This window comes from Homarus americanus, unplaced genomic scaffold, assembly GCF_018991925.1.
Source record: "Homarus americanus isolate GMGI-L3 unplaced genomic scaffold, GMGI_Hamer_2.0 scaffold40248, whole genome shotgun sequence".
NCBI classification, from domain to species: domain Eukaryota; kingdom Metazoa; phylum Arthropoda; class Malacostraca; order Decapoda; family Nephropidae; genus Homarus; species Homarus americanus.
Genome location: NW_024712526.1, coordinates 8,146,510 through 8,165,581, shown reverse-complemented (window position 1 = coordinate 8,165,581; position 19,072 = coordinate 8,146,510). Strand labels below are relative to the sequence as shown.

The 19,072-nt window shown below is 43.9% G+C and overlaps 1 protein-coding gene across 6 annotated transcripts in view; it reads right to left on the bottom strand.

The window, feature by feature from the left end:
- LOC121862028 (bcl-2-related ovarian killer protein-like) overlaps positions 1-16,129 on the bottom strand; it is a 44,377-nt gene extending 28,248 nt beyond the window's left edge. For 3 of the 6 annotated variants that reach the window (XM_042359970.1, XM_042359985.1, XM_042359962.1), the window contains exons 1-5: positions 15,954-16,129; positions 13,542-13,953; positions 13,128-13,232; positions 11,656-11,776; positions 5,665-5,756 (exon numbers count right to left, since the gene is read on the bottom strand). In XM_042359970.1, the coding sequence (XP_042215904.1) occupies positions 5,665-5,756; positions 11,656-11,776; positions 13,128-13,232; positions 13,542-13,953; positions 15,954-16,129 (906 nt within the window). The remainder of the gene's footprint in view (positions 1-5,664; positions 5,757-11,655; positions 11,777-13,127; positions 13,233-13,541; positions 13,954-15,953) is intronic. The other 3 variants (XM_042359978.1, XM_042359997.1, XM_042359989.1) reach the window with 3 other exon arrangements.
- Between the last annotated feature and the right edge of the window lie 2,943 nt (positions 16,130-19,072).

The window sequence follows — 19,072 nt, the reverse complement described above, 5'->3', positions numbered from 1 at the left end:
CCACGCGTTATGTTAATGGCTCTCCTCTCTCAGGTTTGTTTAGAGAGAGAGAGAGAGAGAGAGAGAGAGAGAGAGAGAGAGAGAGAGAGAGAGAGAGAGAGAGAGAGAGAGAGAGAGAGAGAGAGAGAGGAGAGAGAGAGAGAGAGAGAGAGAGAGAGAGAGAGTCACAATATAAAACAACGTGAATCTACCAAATTAAACCATTAACTAAGGAAGATAAAACGCAACCCCCCTTATAATCATTAAGACGTGAGTGTACTACAGAGTAACAGGTGAACACTATACCACGCACTGTACACTATACACGACAACAACCAGCACTACCACCATTACCACTACTATCACAAGTATCAACTATCATCATCACCACCACCACAACAACAACCCCTCCTCCATAATCATTACCACCATCACCACTACAAACCCCTACCACTACTACCACCATCGCCCTTTCATAATCACTACTATCACCGCCACTGCTACCACCACCCCCACCTCTACCACTATTACCATCATTCCTACCACCACTACCATTACTCCTACCACAACTACCACCATTACCCTTCCATAATCACTCTCTCTACCACCACTATCGTACGGGAGCTCCACTCATTTCCTGCCTAATTGGAGTTTCCCAAGGTAGGAAGGTGGTGTTAAGGGAGGTGGATAGATGGATTAGTGGATGGATGGATAGGAGTGGATGGGTGGGTGGATGAGTGGGTGGATGGATAGGAGTGGATGGGTGGGCGGATGGCACGGGGTCACACGAGGTCGTAAAACACAACAGAGAAGTGTGGGACTCAACCTTCCGCCTTTCTCTTACATTATAGTGTGTCTGTCTCCCTCCCTCCCTCCCTGTCTATCTGATCTGTCTGTCTGCCTCCCTACCTGTCTATCTGTCTCCCTCCCTTCCTGTCTATCTGTCTGTCTCCCTCCCTCCCTGTCTATCTGTTTGGCATGATTGGTGAGGGTCTGTGTGTGTGTGTGGTTGGTGGTTTCTGTCTGTCTGTTTCATAGCAAGTTCACCATCATTGCTGGCTTGTCTTACGTAAGCCAGTCAAATGTTTCCTCTCTTTACATGCTAGCTGTAATGACACTGTAATCTCTCTCTCTCTCTCTCCCATCCCCCTACTCCCTCCTTCCCTTCATCTCTCCCTCTCTCCCCACCTCCATCCCCCCTCCCTCTCCCTTCTCCTCCCTCTCCCACTCGTCCTTGGCCCAACACTTGTTCACCCACAAATGATAATCATGTTGATGCGTCAAACAAGAAGAGAGTCTCAAATATTAGACCTCACCAAGTTAGAGATGATTAGCCCTTACCTCCCTCCTACAATGCCCTTACCTCCCTCCCCCCAGGCCCTTATTAAGCCCTTACCTCCCTCCCTGGCCTTTACTTCCATTTCAATATATTTTAGTCCATTTGGGTAAGTGTCTGTCTCTCTGCCACACACATACTGGTAACACTGTTTGGGTGGCCTCCGCTAGAGAGTTTCTGGGATTCCTTCATTGGTAACACAGTATGGGCGGGTTAAACCACCACCCACATACTGGTAACACTGTTTGGGTAACACTCGTTCAGTGGACAATGCAATAAGAAATAATAAAAACAAAGAACGAGAAAATAAACAGAACGAGAATTAATGAAAGAAAAGAAACAACACTCAGAATAAACATAAAACGAGAATTAATAAAAATACCAAATAAACAAACCCAGAAAAATGTACCTCCCCCCTCCAAAAAAAAAGGAAGAGAATTAAAAAAAAAGTTAATATAAACAGTTAAATTAATAACCCTGGAATTGAGATACGCGAAAAGAGAATAAAATACATAAGAGTCAACAGATGTAGGAAGCAGGAGAGGGGAAGAAATTGCAGTGTACATGTAGACAAATAAATAAATACAAAAATAAATAATAAAGTCCTGTGTGTGTAAATTTGACGAAAAATACCCACAGCACTACCACCACCATCACTACCACCCACACGCCATCCACCACCACCCACACGCCATCCACCACCACTACTACCTACCACCACCATCACCACCACCCACACGCCATCCACCACCACCCACACGTCATCCACCACCACCCACACGCCATCCACCACCACCCTCATCTCCACCCACCTGTCCTCTTCCGCTCCTCCCCGTGAGGTAATTAAGACAAACGACTGTGCTGTGCGTGTGTCGTTCAGCGCTAACTACACAATTAACACCCGGGGAAACACAGGAGGTGGTGCTTATCTTATTAAACACACGCACACATACATACATAAAAACAAAATACGTACTACTACTACTTTGCTGTCACTCGGAATCGAGTATGACGATCATCCAGCTATGATACAATGATATGAGTTATTTGGGTTGTCACCTAGGTTAGTGAGTTTTGAGGTGACTAAAGAGACCGATACGGGACCCGCAGCGTCGTCCACATTCGTTGCACATGTGGAGGGCTCCATCTACTGTGGGAGGGGCGGTGGCAGCGTCTTTCCGACGTTGGCGCTTATCCGCCTCGGTTTGAAGTCGGGTTAACTCGAAAGTATTGACACCTTCTCGTGTGGTGCTTCTCCAAGCGTTATGGTGTGGAGTAATCAACTCCCAGGTGAGGGGGTCGATTTGGCACTTTTTCAGGTTTGTCTTAAGACTCTCCTTATACCTTTTCAGTTGCCCGCCAGCGTTACGTTTACTATTCGTTAGGTGACTGGAAAGTAGCTGCTTTGGCAGTCTACTGTCGTCCATGCGGGTAACATGGCCAGTCCAACGTAGTTGTTCATGGATAATGGTAGCCTCGATGCTTCTACAGTTGGTGTCAGCGAGAATACTGGCATTTGTTCTCTAGTCTTCCCAGCGAACTCGGAGGATGGAACGTAGACTACGTTGGTGAAAGTTTTCAAGTGCCTTGAGGTGCCTCCTGTAAGTGACCCATGTCTCACTGCCATATAGTAGGGTGGGGAGGACCACTGCTCGATATACGTGCAGCTTTGTGGATAATTTCAGCTCCCTACAGCTGAAGACACGATTTCGGAGTCCGACCAAGGTTGAAGATGCACATCTGATCCGATGAAGAATCTCTTCATCGATGTTTGCGGTGGTGGACAGGTGGGAGCCGAGATACCGAAAGTGGTCAACATTAGAGAGGGTAGTACCGTTAAGGTGGATGGATGGTGGAGGTGTGTGTGTGAACCAGGGACAGGCTGAAAGAGAATCTGAGTCTTACGTACATTCACCACAAGGCCGAAGTGTGCATACGCGTCTGCGTAGGTGTTCAGGATCTCCTGTAGGTCGTGTTCAGTGTGAGCAACAAGGGTGAGGTTGTCTGCATACTGAAGTTCAGTAATGGAAGCTGCCGACACCTTCGTTCTTGCCTGGAGTCGTCTTATGTTGAAAAGACCCTTCACCCGGTACTCGATGTCCACCCAGCTGGCTAAATTGGCACTGACACGAGTAAGGAAGGCAGCCAATAAGAATACGTACATACATACATATACATACATGTGTACAGCCACCTTCTCACATACACAGACACATGTGAGCCTTCTGTAATTTAAATCTATGTGTATTTTGATCCTAACACACACACACACACACACACACACACACACACAATTAACAGAAGGCATGACACTACAGGTTGTTGCACTTCCTTACCTGTAACCAATTACTAATTCCAGGTACAATGGCCGTGGTGCATTGAATTAACATGTACAGTACAGGGCAATTATGTGGCGTCACTGTACACATACGGAGTCACTGTACTCACACATGCAGTTACTGTACACATACTTACATGGAGTCACTGTACATACACTGGAGTCAAGTCATTTCCTTACATACACGTCATTCATTATACCGTTTACGTCAATTCGCACCACTCCCTCCCTCCCTCTCTCGCTCTCACCAACACTCCCTCCCTCCCACCCTCACTCTCTCCAACGCTCCCTCCCTCCCTCCCTCTCTCGCTCTCACCAACACTCCTCCTCCTGCTCTCACCAACCCTCCCCCCCTCCCACCCTACTCTCTCCAACGCCCCTCCTCCCTCGCTCTCACCAACACTCCCTCCCTCCCTCTCACCAACACCCTCCTCCCTCGCTCACCAACACTCTCCTCCCTCCCTCTCACCAACACTCCTCCCTCTCATCTCCATATTACACTATCTCTCCTTCCCCCTCCACCTATCTCTCTTTTCTTCTCCTTCCCTATGTCACTCTCCTCTCTTCCCTCCGTCACACTCCCCCCCTTTCCATCACACCCTCCATCCCTCCCTCACTACTCTACAAATAACTTATCTCTATCTACTTTCTCTTCATTAGCATCTTAGTTCTCCTCACCTACAAATGTATTTATAATTTTTTTGTTTTTCTTTAATTAAAACCAAAGTTAATAATAGATAAAAACTGGTTCCTTGTTGCTGTGTATATGTAAACAATAGATATGCATTGGTGGAATCGAAAGCTTCTGATTGGCTGATACGTTAACCAATGAGAGACGAGTTATAATCAAAATAAACTTGGCATAACAAATTCTTTTTCATTTACAGTAATAACCATTTTCTTTTTTTTTTGTGTTATACGGTTTTTTCCTCTCGTGCCCTATATATTATTTTGGTTGAGGGTCGTCTCTCATTGGTTAGTGAAATTAGCCAATGAGAGACGCATACCTCTTGTATATACAGTATTCAGGACACAACAGGGGACCAGTTCAGTGCGTGGCGTGCAGTGGTCGGTGGAAGACGTGACGCAAAGGAAACTGCATTACCAGCTGTAAAAAATACAAACACGGCAACACACACACACGCATGATAACAACACTCCCCCACCACTTCCAAGGACAACGATCACACACACACACACACAGATATAAACAGACATATATAGAGAAACACACTATTTCCCCTCACCATCACAACCAACACCTCACCACCGTTGTTATTAATATAAACACAAAACGCCAACAGGAAACATGTACAGTATTATGTATATATTTTTTTGTTATTTCTAATTAGGCCATCCTGCACCATTACTATCAAGAGAGGACAATGTAGCAATTAGGTTATATCTGTTTATGTCCGTCTGTACCAACATCCTCACCACACCTCGAGGGTGGGGGGGAGGCGTCGTAACAATATTTTAATTTTTTATTATTAATTATATCTTTCCTCATTAAGCTACACTATTTATTAACATGTAAGTTTTTTATTTCAATGATTAGGTAGATACAGTATCTGAGCTTAATTCCGGGATAATTAATTTTGTAGATATGATCCATTAATTTAAGTTATTATTATTTTTTTTTTTACCTTGTATGGATATTAACTTGTATGTTTTGTGTTAGGTTGATTATGTAATGGAGGAAGATAGGGGGAAGGGGAAGTGAGAGGAGGAGGCTGAAGAGGACTTGAAATGGAAGAAGAATAAGAAGAAAAAGAAGATCAGAATCACAAACACGAAAGCCACTAAGCAAAACTTCCTGCAGTACACCACGAGAATACAATTAGTCTCCGTGTGTGTGTGTGTGTGTGTGTGTGTGTGTGTGTGTTTGTGTTTATCTTGAGGCGGGTAGGTCATCATCGACACTACGTTTGGCCTGACACTTACTGTATGTATGTATGTGTGTATATGTGTGTAAATACATAAAAAATACACAATTCAGTTCTGTACTCACCCAGCCGCCCTGAGAAGCTATCCAAGGAGCTGTATGCCTCTCAGTCACCAGGCCCACCACTTCGATCACTCCAGCCACGTACTCGGGGTGTCCTGCCAACAACACCAGATAACTATACTGACAGTAATATGTGTTCTATAACGGGTAGTGATGATGATGAGGATGATGATGATGATGATGATGATGATGATGATGATAATAATACCAGTAATAATAATCATAATAATAATAATCATCTTTTTCACTAGCAAACCACACTCCACAACCACTACCTTACCTACAACCAACACTCACCACAACCACAACCAGCAGCTGCAGACGATGAATGCTTCTCACCTCACTGCCTCACCACTACCACCACAACCATCACTACCACAAACACCACCTACCTCTACCACAAACACTCCTACCTCTACCACAATCACCACACTATCAGAATCACCCTTACCTCTACCACAATCTACCACCACCCTTCCCACTACCACTACTACAACCACCAGCGTAAGTACAATAAGTTAGTTCTATGTGAATTAAATAAAGACTTTCCCCTCAAGACTCTCTCTCTCCCTCTCTCTCTCTCTCGGTAAGAGGTATTGACCAACTGGGTTTGATTGGTGGAGTGTTTGTCTGTGTGTCTGGTCGTGTACCCAGTCAACACACACACACACACACACACACACACACACACACACACACACACACACACACACACACACACACACACACACACACTAAAACTACAAAATAAACCAAATTTCTGTTACATGTTAAAAATAAAATGGTATTAAAATCATATGGTCATTTTCATGTTCACAAAACTGTGTTAATTTAAATCTAACAAGATTACTATACGTGAATTAACAGCGTATGGTTAAAATTAACATTGATTATGGAATATTTATTTAACATGTTAGTTTATTAAGGTCAAATATATATATATATATATATATATATATATATATATATATATATATATATATATATATATATATATATATATATATATATATATATATATATATACTGTATGTGTGTGTTTAGGTAGATTTTTTAGGTCATCCAAATGTTTAGTTTATCATCCGTCTATTTTCATCCATCTGTCCATCTATACTCATCATCCACACACAAATCTTTCTAAATCTTTCTACACCGTCATCCACCCGCGTATATCTATTAAGAGTGCAGCCACCCATCCACTCATTCATCGACCCTCATCCACTCCATGCATCCATCTATTTAAGCGTACTCATACACTTATCCACTCTCATCCACCCACTAACACACCTATCCATATCTACTACCACACACCCACACCAAAACATGAGCGTGTATACTATATGTGGCAGCAGCGGTCATCAGGTGAATTAACAGGTAGGAGGTGTAGTAATTGGTATAAGATCGTGGCGGAGAACCATACCCCCTGAGTTAACCACAAACCACAGACTTAACCCTTTGAGGACTGTGGTTTAACCCTTTGAGGACGATGATTTAACCCTTTGAGGACTGTGGTTTAACCCTTTGATGACAATGGTTTAACCCTTTGAGGACTGTGGTTTAACCCTTTGAGGACTGTGGCTTAACCCTTTGAGGACGATGGTTTAACCCTTTGAGGACTGTGGTTTAACCCTTTGAGGACGATGGTTTAACCCTTTGAGGACTGTGGTTTAACCCTTTGAGGACTGTGGTTTAACCCTTTGAGGACTGTGGTTTAACCCTTTGAGGACTGTGGTTTAACCCTTTGAGGACGATGATTTAACCCTTTGAGGACTGTGGTTTAACCCTTTGAGGACTGTGGTTTAACCCTTTGAGGACTGTGGTTTAACCCTTTGAGGACTGTGGTTTAACCCTTTGAGAACGATGATTTAACCCTTTGAGGACTGTGGTTTAACCCTTTGAAAACTATGGTTTAACCCTTTGAGGACGATGATTTAACCCTTTGAGGACTGTGGTTTAACCCTTTGAGAACGATGGTTTAACCCTTTGAGGACGATGGCTTAACCCTTTGAGAACTATGGTTTAACCCTTTGAGAACGATGGTTTAACTTCTTGTTGTTTTGCTGTTGTTGTTTTTATGTTGTTTTATTGTTATTTTAGTTATTGATTTTATTTTGTTTTTGCTCTCGTTGTTGTTGTTGTTATTCAAAAGGCAATACACTCACTAATGTCCAAAAGATTGTTGACTAATAAACTTTTCTTCCATTTTTTTTCTTTATATTAAAACTTGAGTCTCCTTCAAACCTCAGCCAAAACTTAGACTCTTCAACAGGGTAACTTAGGTCCAACAGGCCCCAGAGAAAATGGTACATATAAATTTTTTAATAAGTTTCCCTAATGGCTTCCAGAGTTTGTGAATTAAGATTATTATTATTATTATTATTATTATTATTAGTAGTAGTAGTAGTAGTAGTAGTAGTAGTAGTAGTAGTAGTAGTAGTAGTAGTAGTAGTACCAAAAAACAACTTTAAGTTAGTTTTTAATGAACCATGTTTTCTCCTCAAATATTACTACTGAAGTGAAATGAAAAATACATAAAACAGTGTTCATTTTGGTTATTTGTCCTTCTACATATTTCAGGACTCGAGATGAAAAATAAATAAAAATTGTGTTCACTTTAAATTTTTCCGCCTCGCTATTTATCCGTCTATTGCTTATTTTTATATTTAGCGATTGTGTGAATGAGAGAGAGAGAGAGAGAGAGAGAGAGAGAGAGAGAGAGAGAGAGAGAGAGAGAGAGAGAGAGATGACGAGAAAAGGGAAGGAAGTGCTGGAGGAATGGTGGTGATGTAGGAGGAGGAAGTGGTAGTGTTGGAGAGAGGAGTGAGGGAGGAGTGGTGGTGGTGGTGGTAATGGTGATGTAGGAGAAGGAGGATGAGATGGTAGTGTTGGGGGAAGGAGTGAGGGAGGAGATGGTAGTGTTGGAGAGAGGAGTGGTGGGGAGAAGCAGACCATCAGGTGACGGTCACACCATCTCCTCCACCTGGACACTTGAGCCAAGAGGCCGGATGTGGCTTCTGCAAGACTTCCTTCGTGTAACGGAGGAGGGGAAGAAGAAGAGGGGAGGAGGAAGAGGAAGAGAGGGAGGAGAAGGAGGTGGAGGAGGAGGCGGAGAGGGAGAGGAAGAGAGGGAGGAGGAGAAGAATTGGAAGGAGGATGGGGAAGTAAGAGGAGGAGGAGGAAGAAGAGGAAAGGAGAGAAGTAGGAGTATTGGAAAGGAGGGTAGAGAGAGGAGGGGAGAAAAGATGACTGAAGGGAGGAGATAGAATAAAGAAGAGGAGGAGAGGGAGAAGGTCGAAGCAATTTGCCTCAATTTAGCGAATAGTCAGCAAGGGCAGTGAGGAGGAGGAGGAGGAGGAGGGCAGGGGAATAGGAGGAGGAGGAGGAGGAGGAGGAGGAGGAGGTACACTACACCCTCAGGTACAAGGGCCACCCTCCTCCCTCACCTCACCTCTCCCTCACTCTTCCTTCCCATCCCTACTTCACTCTCCCATCTCCCCTCAACCCCATCTCTCCCTCACCCTTACCTCCATCTCTCCCTCACCCTTACCTCAACCCCATCTCTCCCTCACCCATGCCTCAACCCATCTCTCCCTCACCCATACCTTAACCCCATCTCTCCCTCACCCTTACCTCAACCCCATCTCTCCTCACCCTACCTCAACCCCATCTCTCTCCTCACCCCACCTCACCTCACCCCCCATCTCCCTCACCCCCTCAAACCTTCAACCCATCTCTCCTCACCCATACCTCAACCCCATCTCTCCTCTCCTCATCTCTCCCTCACCCTTACCTCAACCTCACCCATCCTCCCCATCTCTCCCCACCCTTACCTCAACCCCATCTCTCCTCAATTACCTCAACCCCATCTCTCCTCAACCCCATCTCTCCTCACCCATACCTCAACCCCATCTCCCTCACCTCAACCCATCTCTCTCCTCACCCTTACCTCAACCCCATCTCCCTCACCCTCCTCAACCCCATCTCCTCACCCCATCTCTCTCACCTTACCTCAACCCCATCCTCCTAATCTCTTCTCCCTCCTTCACCCCCCTTTTCTTCCTCATCCTACCTCCCCCCTTCCTCCCATCTCTCCGTCCCATCCTTACCTCACCTCACCCCTCACCCTCCATCAAGTCCCACGTTACGTCCTCCTCGACTCCAGGCAAGTCACACTCCACTACCACATTTTCTCCAGTGTTTTTGCCTCTTGACGCCACAACAAAAAATAAATAAATAAATAAATTGTATTGTGCTCCTTAAACATTGGAGATGAGATGCATGGACGTGTGTGTGTGTGTGTGTGTGTGTGTGTGTGTGTGTGGAGGAATATATGAGATGCTTGTTTATTACTGTTCTTTGGTTTCTATGTTGTTGTTGTTGTTCTTCTTTTTCTTCTTATTATTATTATTATTATCGTCATTATTATTACTAGTCTGCTTGTAACTGTGGGGCAGGGTATTATTTTTGGCCTCGTCTTCTGTCTGTCTGTCTGTATGTATGTACGTCCCTCAAAATAACTCAAGAACGGGCAGGTTTAATCTATATGCAACAAGGTCTAAAACGAGAAACTTTTTGGCCCTAGTAATGCTAAATTTGACCCAGTGTTGCCATGGTAAGAACACACACACACACACACACACACACACACACACTATTATCATTACTTTACTTATTTACGAGACACTAAGATTTACAACTGTATAATCTTCTATTTATCTTTTAATATGCAAGACCCAAACACTTTGTATGCTTCGAGCGAGGAGCGTTAAAGACTGGGTGTTGATAATGGTAACTTGGCCAGCTTTAATACACAAGGAAACAATATGGCTAACACACTCCCTTGTTCACTTCCCATTATGCAGCTGAGTTGACTTGAGAGCCTCGCCGCGCCCCAGACAAATAACAATAGAATGAATAGATGGATCCAAACACTGCCTCAGGTCGTTGTTTCACCTTTTCGTATATTTCTAAGGTCCAATTATGGTGTATCAGATTTAAAGGATTATTATTCATGCAATCAGTCTCCGTTGCAGGGTTGGCGGTGCGGCGGCCGTTGCTAGGGTCTCTGTGACGTCATTCAAGTCCCTAGCAACACAACGTATTTAAAGTTATTTACAAATAACTACTAATCGAAATTATTGTTTTTTACTGATAGAAATACTACTCGTCCTAAATAAAATTGCGAAATGATAATTAAAAAAAAAAGTTGAATGACATCAAGAGATTAATTAATTCCACCTGTCGCCGCTAGATGGCCGAGTATTATTAATGTTAACTCGACTGTTGACTACCACTACCTACCACCACCACCTACCACCACCACCACCACCTACCACCACCACCTACCACTACCTACCACCACCACCTACCACCACCACCTACCACTACCTACCACCACCACCACCCACCTACCCATACCACCACCTATGTTGCCAATAACCATAAATAACAATAAATACCAACACAAGAGATGACACAAACTACTGCTACTCTTATTACACCTTTTTTCACTCCTGGTAAATAACACAGGTGCCATTTCAATTAGTATTTTTATTTATTTTTATTTTGTATTTTTTTTTTGCACCAGGGACCAAATCATCAAAGGTAAATATTTATTATATAATGATTGACGCGGTGGTGAAGGCTTTGTATTGGGTTCTGTTGTTAAATAAAAGTAATTCGTGTTTTTTTTTAATCATATTGTTGAAATTATATATACGGCTTCCTAGACAGTAGTTGTTGTCCCTTGTTTGGTGAGGGTCATGACGCTTAACCATACACACACGTACTGTACCTGTATATATACTTAATAACCCTGGTAGTCGAATCACCATAAACTATAACACCTAACCACCTCCCCCCCCACCTGTCAGCCTCGATTGCTTCAGAGTTGTTGTAATGCAGTCCAGTGGGTTGTGGCTGGCCTGAGTCAACTGTGGGTAGTGTACATTCATACATACACGCACATTCAAGCACACACACACACACACTGACCTTGTTTGACACAGTCGGAGGCGAGACCGGCGGCGACAGCGAAGAGGGAGATGATTCTAGCCCAGGTGACCTCCGCCCTGAAGACATGACCTGCTACCTGTACCATCACTGACCTCACCACCTGTAGGAGGAGGGAGTGTTAATTGAGGGATGGTGGGGTGGGGAGTGAGGGATGGTGGGGTGGGAGTGAGGGATAGTGGGTGGGGAGAGGGAAGGAAGATGAAGGGATAGAGAATAGAAGAGAGACACTAACCACACACACACACACACACACAGACACACAGAAACCTTTCTTTCTGATCATAATTATAAATAACATATCCGATAACACTGGCATTGTCTGGGAAAGGTTAGGTGACACTGACAACACAAAACATAACAATTAGTCTAAAATATATATATATGATTTTTTAAGGGGGTTGTTGTTTCACTATGAGCAGCTAGCATTCATTAGCGACCCTCCCTCCCCTCACCCCTCTCAGTCCCCTTCCACACCCACATTCTCCCCTCCACCCCCCCCCAATTCCCCTTCCCATGCACCCCACAGTCCCCTTTCAACCCCCAGTCCCCTCCCCTCCACCCCTATCAGTCCCCCCTCCACCTGTTGGTCACAAACACCTCACAACCTCACGTTGTATAAATAGCTGGTAACATGACCAGTACAGATGATGCGTCTGTCTGTCTGTCCGTCCGTCCGTAGGCCCTTATGTGGATAGATAGATAGTGCAGGTATATAATGTACAGTCTATAGTCAGTTAATTGCTAATCGAAAGTCTCCCTAATAAATTCCATTCAAGAAAAACCTGCTCTCTCTTTCGCTCACACACACACACACACAAAACTGTAATTAAGGTGTGTGGTCGGTCTCAGGTGTATTGGGCAAAACAAACAGCGGCTGTTTGTCTGCGGCAAGAGAAGAGGGAGGAGGAAGTACCACAGGTGATGTACGAGGTCTGACATAGGCTGCGGGAGGATGTATGGCTAGGTGCAGCAAGAGAAGAAGAGGGAAGGGGAGGTGCCGCAGGAGAGGTATGGGATGCGGCGACTATGAATATGGAATGATGCGAGGTGGGGCAGAGGGTGTGGGGAGAAGCAGTGTGTGTGGGGAGAGGCAGAGGGTGCGAGGTGAGGCAGAGGGCGCGAGGTGAGGTAGACGGTAGGAGAAGGGGCACTTGTCAACAAAGACTGACACAACGCGGTGGCGGCGGCAGTGATGCAAACAGAATGAGGTAAAGGAAGGTTGAGAAGAGATAAAAGGAAGGGGAGGGAGAGGAAGAGGGAGAAATAAGTGGAGAGGAGATGAGGGAAGGGGGGGGGGTGGGAGAGAGGGGGATAAAAGGAGTGTTGGGAGAGTGAAGATGAGGGTCATAAGGGGAGGTGAGAAGTGAGGGAAGGAGGGAGAGAGAGAGAGAGAATGAAGAGAATCAGGTGAGGGAAAGAAGAAAGGTGAGAGAATGAAGGAAAGTACCCACCTTGTCGGAAGTGAGGGTGATAGATAGTTGACGGGCCACAGAAGCATATAGTTTCGGGTAGGTCCTCTCCAGCTCCTGACCGATACCCGATACCCGCGGGAACACCTGTAGAGGGGTTGAGGGGAAAGGGGACAGGTATTAATGACAGGTGAGACACAGGTGAGGGAAAGAGATTTTAGTTATGAGGAAGAGGACAGGTATTAATGATAGGTGAGACACAGGTGAGGGAGAGAGATCTTAGTTGTGAGGAAGAGAACAGGTATTAATGACAGGTGAGACAAAGGTGAGAGATACTATAGTTGTAAGGAAGAGAACAGATATTAATGACAGGTGAGACACAGTTGAGAGAGAGAATTAGGTTGAGCGATTTTAGTTGTAAGGCATTAAGCCCCCGGTCAGTCCCTCACAGCTCACCTCACAGACCTCCCAGCCCCCAGCGAGATTAGCGACAGACCGTAGTCTCTGTAGCCCCAACTTCTTGTGTAAGAGGCCAGCACGCTTGAGCCTCGACCTGATGTACTGCGTCACTAAACACTTGGCCTGAGTCACCACCGCTTCCACGTTGACGCTCCGCCAGCCGATAGTCGTGGAGATCTTCCTCGTCACCACGTCGCTCACGTTGGAGAACCTCCGTCTGGCGAAGGATGAGGGAGACATGTTGGGTTTTAGTGAGGAGTTGAGCCGATAGTCCATCACGCTGGAGAACCTCCGTCTGGCGAAGGATGAGGAAGACATGTTGGGTGTTCGTGTGCTGTTGTTGGGCAGATCGTCACTCACGTTGGAGAACCTCCGTCTGGCGAAGGACGAGTAGATGTGGTGAAGGTTACTGTGTAGAGAGAGGTGTGGTTATACTGAAGACGTGTGGTGACTGATGAGAGAGGTGGACGAACCGTGGGAAGGTGTAGTGCTCACACGCAAGGAGGGAGGGAGGGAGGGAGGCTAAGAGAGAGAGGGAGGGAGGGAAGGAGGGAGGGAGGAGGGAGGGAGGGAGGCTAGAGAGAGGGAGGGAGGGAGGAAGCTAAGAGAGAGAGTAACGCTCCCAGGTAAGGAAAATGGCCAGGTAGAGATGGGGGGGGGGGAGGTGGAGAGTTACGGAAGGTACAGTAGGTTCAGTAAGGTAAGGTAAGGTTTAGTAAGGTAAGGTTCAGTAAGGTAAGGTTTAGTAAGGTAAGGTTCAGTAAGGTAAGGTTCAGTAAGGTAAGGTTCAGTAAAGTCAGTAAAGACGGCGTCACACGGGCCACTTGTATACTAACAATAAAAAAATAAATAAATTCATCCTCAAAATACAAAAAAAATCCTTAATCAGGGACTCGTATTCCAGTTAATCTTTCTCTATTTTCTTCCTTCTCGCCACCAACCAGAAACTAAGTCCACAAGCGTCTTTCCTCATGTTTTAACACGGTCTTTATATATTTAATACAATACAAAGCAAGAGTTGTAAGAGGTAACAGTTTTATCGTCCAAGTGTCCAAAGGCATTCAGAGTGTCTTGGTTTGGTTCCAGTGGTAAAATGAGTTATGTCGCGTGTTTATTGCCGGTGCTATAGTGCCCACGTGACGCTCTCTTAACGTAAGGTCTCTTAAAGGAAGGTAAACAAAGAAAAAAAAATGGTTGATTTATGTTGGTGATGGAAGAGTGTTACCATAACCCGGTGTGTTACTATTAACCTCTAAGACAGTGTTACCATAACCCGGTGTTACTATTAACCTCTAAGACAGTGTTACCATAACCCAGTGTTACTATTAACCTATAAGACAGTGTTACTATTAACCCCTAAGACAGTGTTACCATAACCCAGTGTTACTATTAACCTCTAAGACAGTGTTACTATTAACCTCTAAGACAGTGTTACCAGTGTCATTATCAACCCCTGGCATAACAAATATTGGTGTAATAATAATAAAATAATGTATCGACTCAAACATATAAATAAAATAAAGATTAAAAATAATAATACACATTTATATTTTGTGATCACTAAACCTCTCTCTCTCTCTCCTTCCACACACATACAGTACTCTCTCTTCTTCCACACACACATACAGTACTCTCTCTCCTTCCACACACACATACAGTACTCGCTCTCTCCTTCCACACACACATACAGTACTCTCTCTCTCCTTCCACACACACATACAGTACTCTCTCCTTCCACACACACACAGTACTCTCTCTCCTTCACACACACATGTACACACACATTACTCTCTCTCCTTCCACACACACACACACACATACAGTCTCTCTCCTTCCCACACACACATACAGTACTCTCTCTCTTCTTCCACACACACATACAGTAGTACTCTCTCTCCTTCCACACACATACATCTCTCTCCTTCCACACACACGTACTCTCTCTCCTTCCCACACACACATACAGTACTCTCTCTCTCCTTCCCACACACACATACAACTCTCTCTCTCCTTCCCACACACACACATACAGTACTCTCTCTCTCCTTCCACACACACATACAGTACTCTCTCTCTCCTTCCACACACACATACAGTACTCTCTCTCCTTCCACACACACACATACAGTACTCTCTCTCCTTTTATCACATACCCTCTCTACTTCTAAGACCCCCCCTCTCTCTCTGTCCTTCCACTCTCTACTACCGCGCTCTCTCTCTCTTTCTCCTCTAAAACTCTCCCTCTCTACTACCTCACTCTCTCTTTCCACTCTCTACTACCTCACTCTCTCTCTCCACTCTCTACTACCCCTCTCTCTGTCTCTCCACTCTCTACTACTGCTCTCTCTCTCTCTCCTTCCACCCTCTCTCTCCCTCCTACCTCACTCACTCTCTCTCTCTCTCCCTCACCTGGCCGGGGAGCTGCTGCGTGATAAGGACCTTTGTGTCAGAGGTCCGGTAGGGATCTCCAGCGACTGAGGCGACACGATGGGCACTGAAGACTTCCTCAACCTGACGCCCACACTCCCGCCCATACCCACGCCCACACCCACCCGGTTCATGCCGTCCAAGGAACCGCTCGACATGGTGGTTAAGGGGGGTGGGGGTTTACTGTGGGTTATAGAAATGGTGGTTATCGTAGTCTGCGGTTGTGAGGGTCGTTGGTGGTGGTGTTGTGTGAAAGTGATGGTTGTTGCGGTTGAGATGGTGGTTATGGAAGTTGGCGAGGAGGAAGGTCGTCGTTTCGGTAGTGATGATGGTAGTTGGAGAGGTAGTAATAGTCGTCGTAGCGATGGTGGTAGTAGTGGTGGTTGTTCACGACGTCTCAGATGATCACGATGGTTGTAGTAGTTACGGCAACAAGACGTTCTTCTTAGTTGTTGTTTGGTAGTTGGTAATAGTCACCCGTCTTAACACTTACTAGGTAATTACAACCCCGTGCCTGTTAAATTGTTGTTTTGGCATTAGCATTTGGTGCTTCAACTGCTAAGGTTATCAAGCACCATTCACTAGGTCTTAGTTATCGAGGCTTCAACTGCTAGGATTATCAAGCACCGTTCACTAGGTCTTAGTTATCGAGGCTTCAACTGCTAGGATTATCAAGCACCGTTCACTAGGTCTTAGTTATCGAGGCTTCAACTGCTAGGATTATCAAGCACCGTTCACTAGGTCTTAAAATCATACAACACACAACACGTAAAACCAATATTGAATCTGGTGAGTTTAATCTTACGATATTTACACAAAAATGATCTCAAGCGGTGTGTGGTAACTCTATGCCTTTCCGTTAATTATGTTTTCCTTTATTTACTCATTTTCGTCTAATTTCCCGTTTTCTTTGGTGTTCGCTTTCCGTCGTTTTCTATGGTTTAGTTGCTATGGTTACGTAATATACTGTTTTTGTGATATTATTATTCCTGGCGTTAGTGTTTTGTTTTTTGGTTATTTCACATCAATTTCTTTTGAGTTTTTTGTTTAATTTAAGCTATTAATGACGGCGGTTCCCATCATCAAACCTAACAACCGTCAACGCCATCACTATCACTTAATTAATCCACAATCGTTTATTTTCTCCTCTTCATGGTTTAATGTCACTCTTACCCATAATTCCATAGTCCTGCTGCTTCATATTCTGTGCATCATAACACCCACTCTTTTCTATGGCTGACTTGCATAACATACACATCTTGAAGTCCTGGTTTTAGTTTAGATATTTTCTATATTTTTTCCTCTATCAACGCAATCAATATCGAGCGACTTTTTGTTTCCTTTAAAAATTTTTCAATGGAAGTTAAAGTTTGCGCAAGTCATTTTTTTTATTATATTTTTTTCCGCATAAAGTCAGTGGTTTTTTAACATTGTTCTTAGTTGTATTACCGTAGTTTTAAGTTTATCCAATGATCTGTGTGTTAGGGCCACCAACACTGCATTTACTGATTCTTTTTCTTTGCTGTATTCACTGATTTTTGTAGCATAACGAATGCATCACTTCGTTTAATGAATAAATTATAGTTACACTAATAATCACTGTTACCATCACTGTAAACCAACAAATATGAGAAAAAGAAGATTCGGTGAACTTTCATACACATCTTGATGAACGAGTCTCCCGCCCCTGGAGGCTAGCGTGCGAGCCTACACTGTTTGTCAACAAACTCTGGCGGGAGAAGCAGGATGCTTGTTCTTGGCGCCGTCCATTTTTTACTGCCTGTGAAGGTAGAAATATCTTTTAGTAAGACCAGGTATAAAACATATAATAATTATAATTCATCAGTAGATATATCTATACGGGAAACCATAGCTTTGATAAATATACGATTTATCAGTGATACTAATAACACCGACAAGACATACTAGACATAAAACCAGGCAATGAAACATGTAATATATAACCTCTGTCAACATAATACTGTTATTACTACACTCGGAAACTTCTCTTGGTGAGCCAGGTTGTAAAAGACAGTGTATATAATAAATGTGAGGTAATAAAACTGTATTATTACTGTTATTATTAATCTGTACAGTTACCGCTGTAGATATTCGTTACCGCGCTTTTATCAGTCAGCGGGTTGTATATGCATTAAGCACGTAGATTTCTGATAATGAAACTATTCTGTATATATATATAAAAAATTAATACCTGTTTATATCAATTTGTTACTTACTTCACGTCAACATCAAGAGGCCATTACAGGGGCTTAATGGTAGCATGATATTATTTTCAAGACCACGAGTACAGCAGTAGCGCGCGCGCGTGTGTGTGTGTGTGAAACCAAACACTCGCTGGCGTCACCAACCATACACGTGATCCTGGATGTAAACATATCACGTGGTGTTGAGGAAATATAATCCCTTTCCTATATCCACGTGAAATAATATACATTAATGAAGTTTTTATTTCATAATATAGGTTTTTTTATTATCACGTGTATTTATATTTATAGACGTACTTTTGAATATGAATACGTATATAAGAAATCCCAAAATAGATACTGGATAGGATTTGTTGTTCCTGAGTGAAGCTTTGTAATTTCAACCTAATATAACTCATACCTATGCCTAAAATGACCCCCCTCCCCACATACCACCCCTACATGACCCCTCTCCCCCATATATTTCCCCTACATGACCCCTCTCCCCCATATATTTCCCCTACATGACCCCCCTCCCCCACAAACACGGAGGATATCGTGTTGCTTAACAGTATAGTTACCAAGTGACATCTGTCTCTCTGTCTGTCTGTCTGTCAGTGACCGGAAATACGACCTTCATACAACAGTGACAGGACTCTCTTGATAACACTACCTCCGTCTCTTACTGTTTTACCCTTCTGTTATATTGACAGAAGGGATGAAACAGATAAATACTGATAAGAACATAACAGCTAAAAAGATTATCACACTTATTATCTGATATAAACTTAATTAGATACTTATTACCAGTCAGTAGATATAATTAAGATACATAACTAAGCCTTTGTTAACTGATTTTGTGTGCTAATTAGGTTAGGTTAGGTTAGGTTAGGTTGG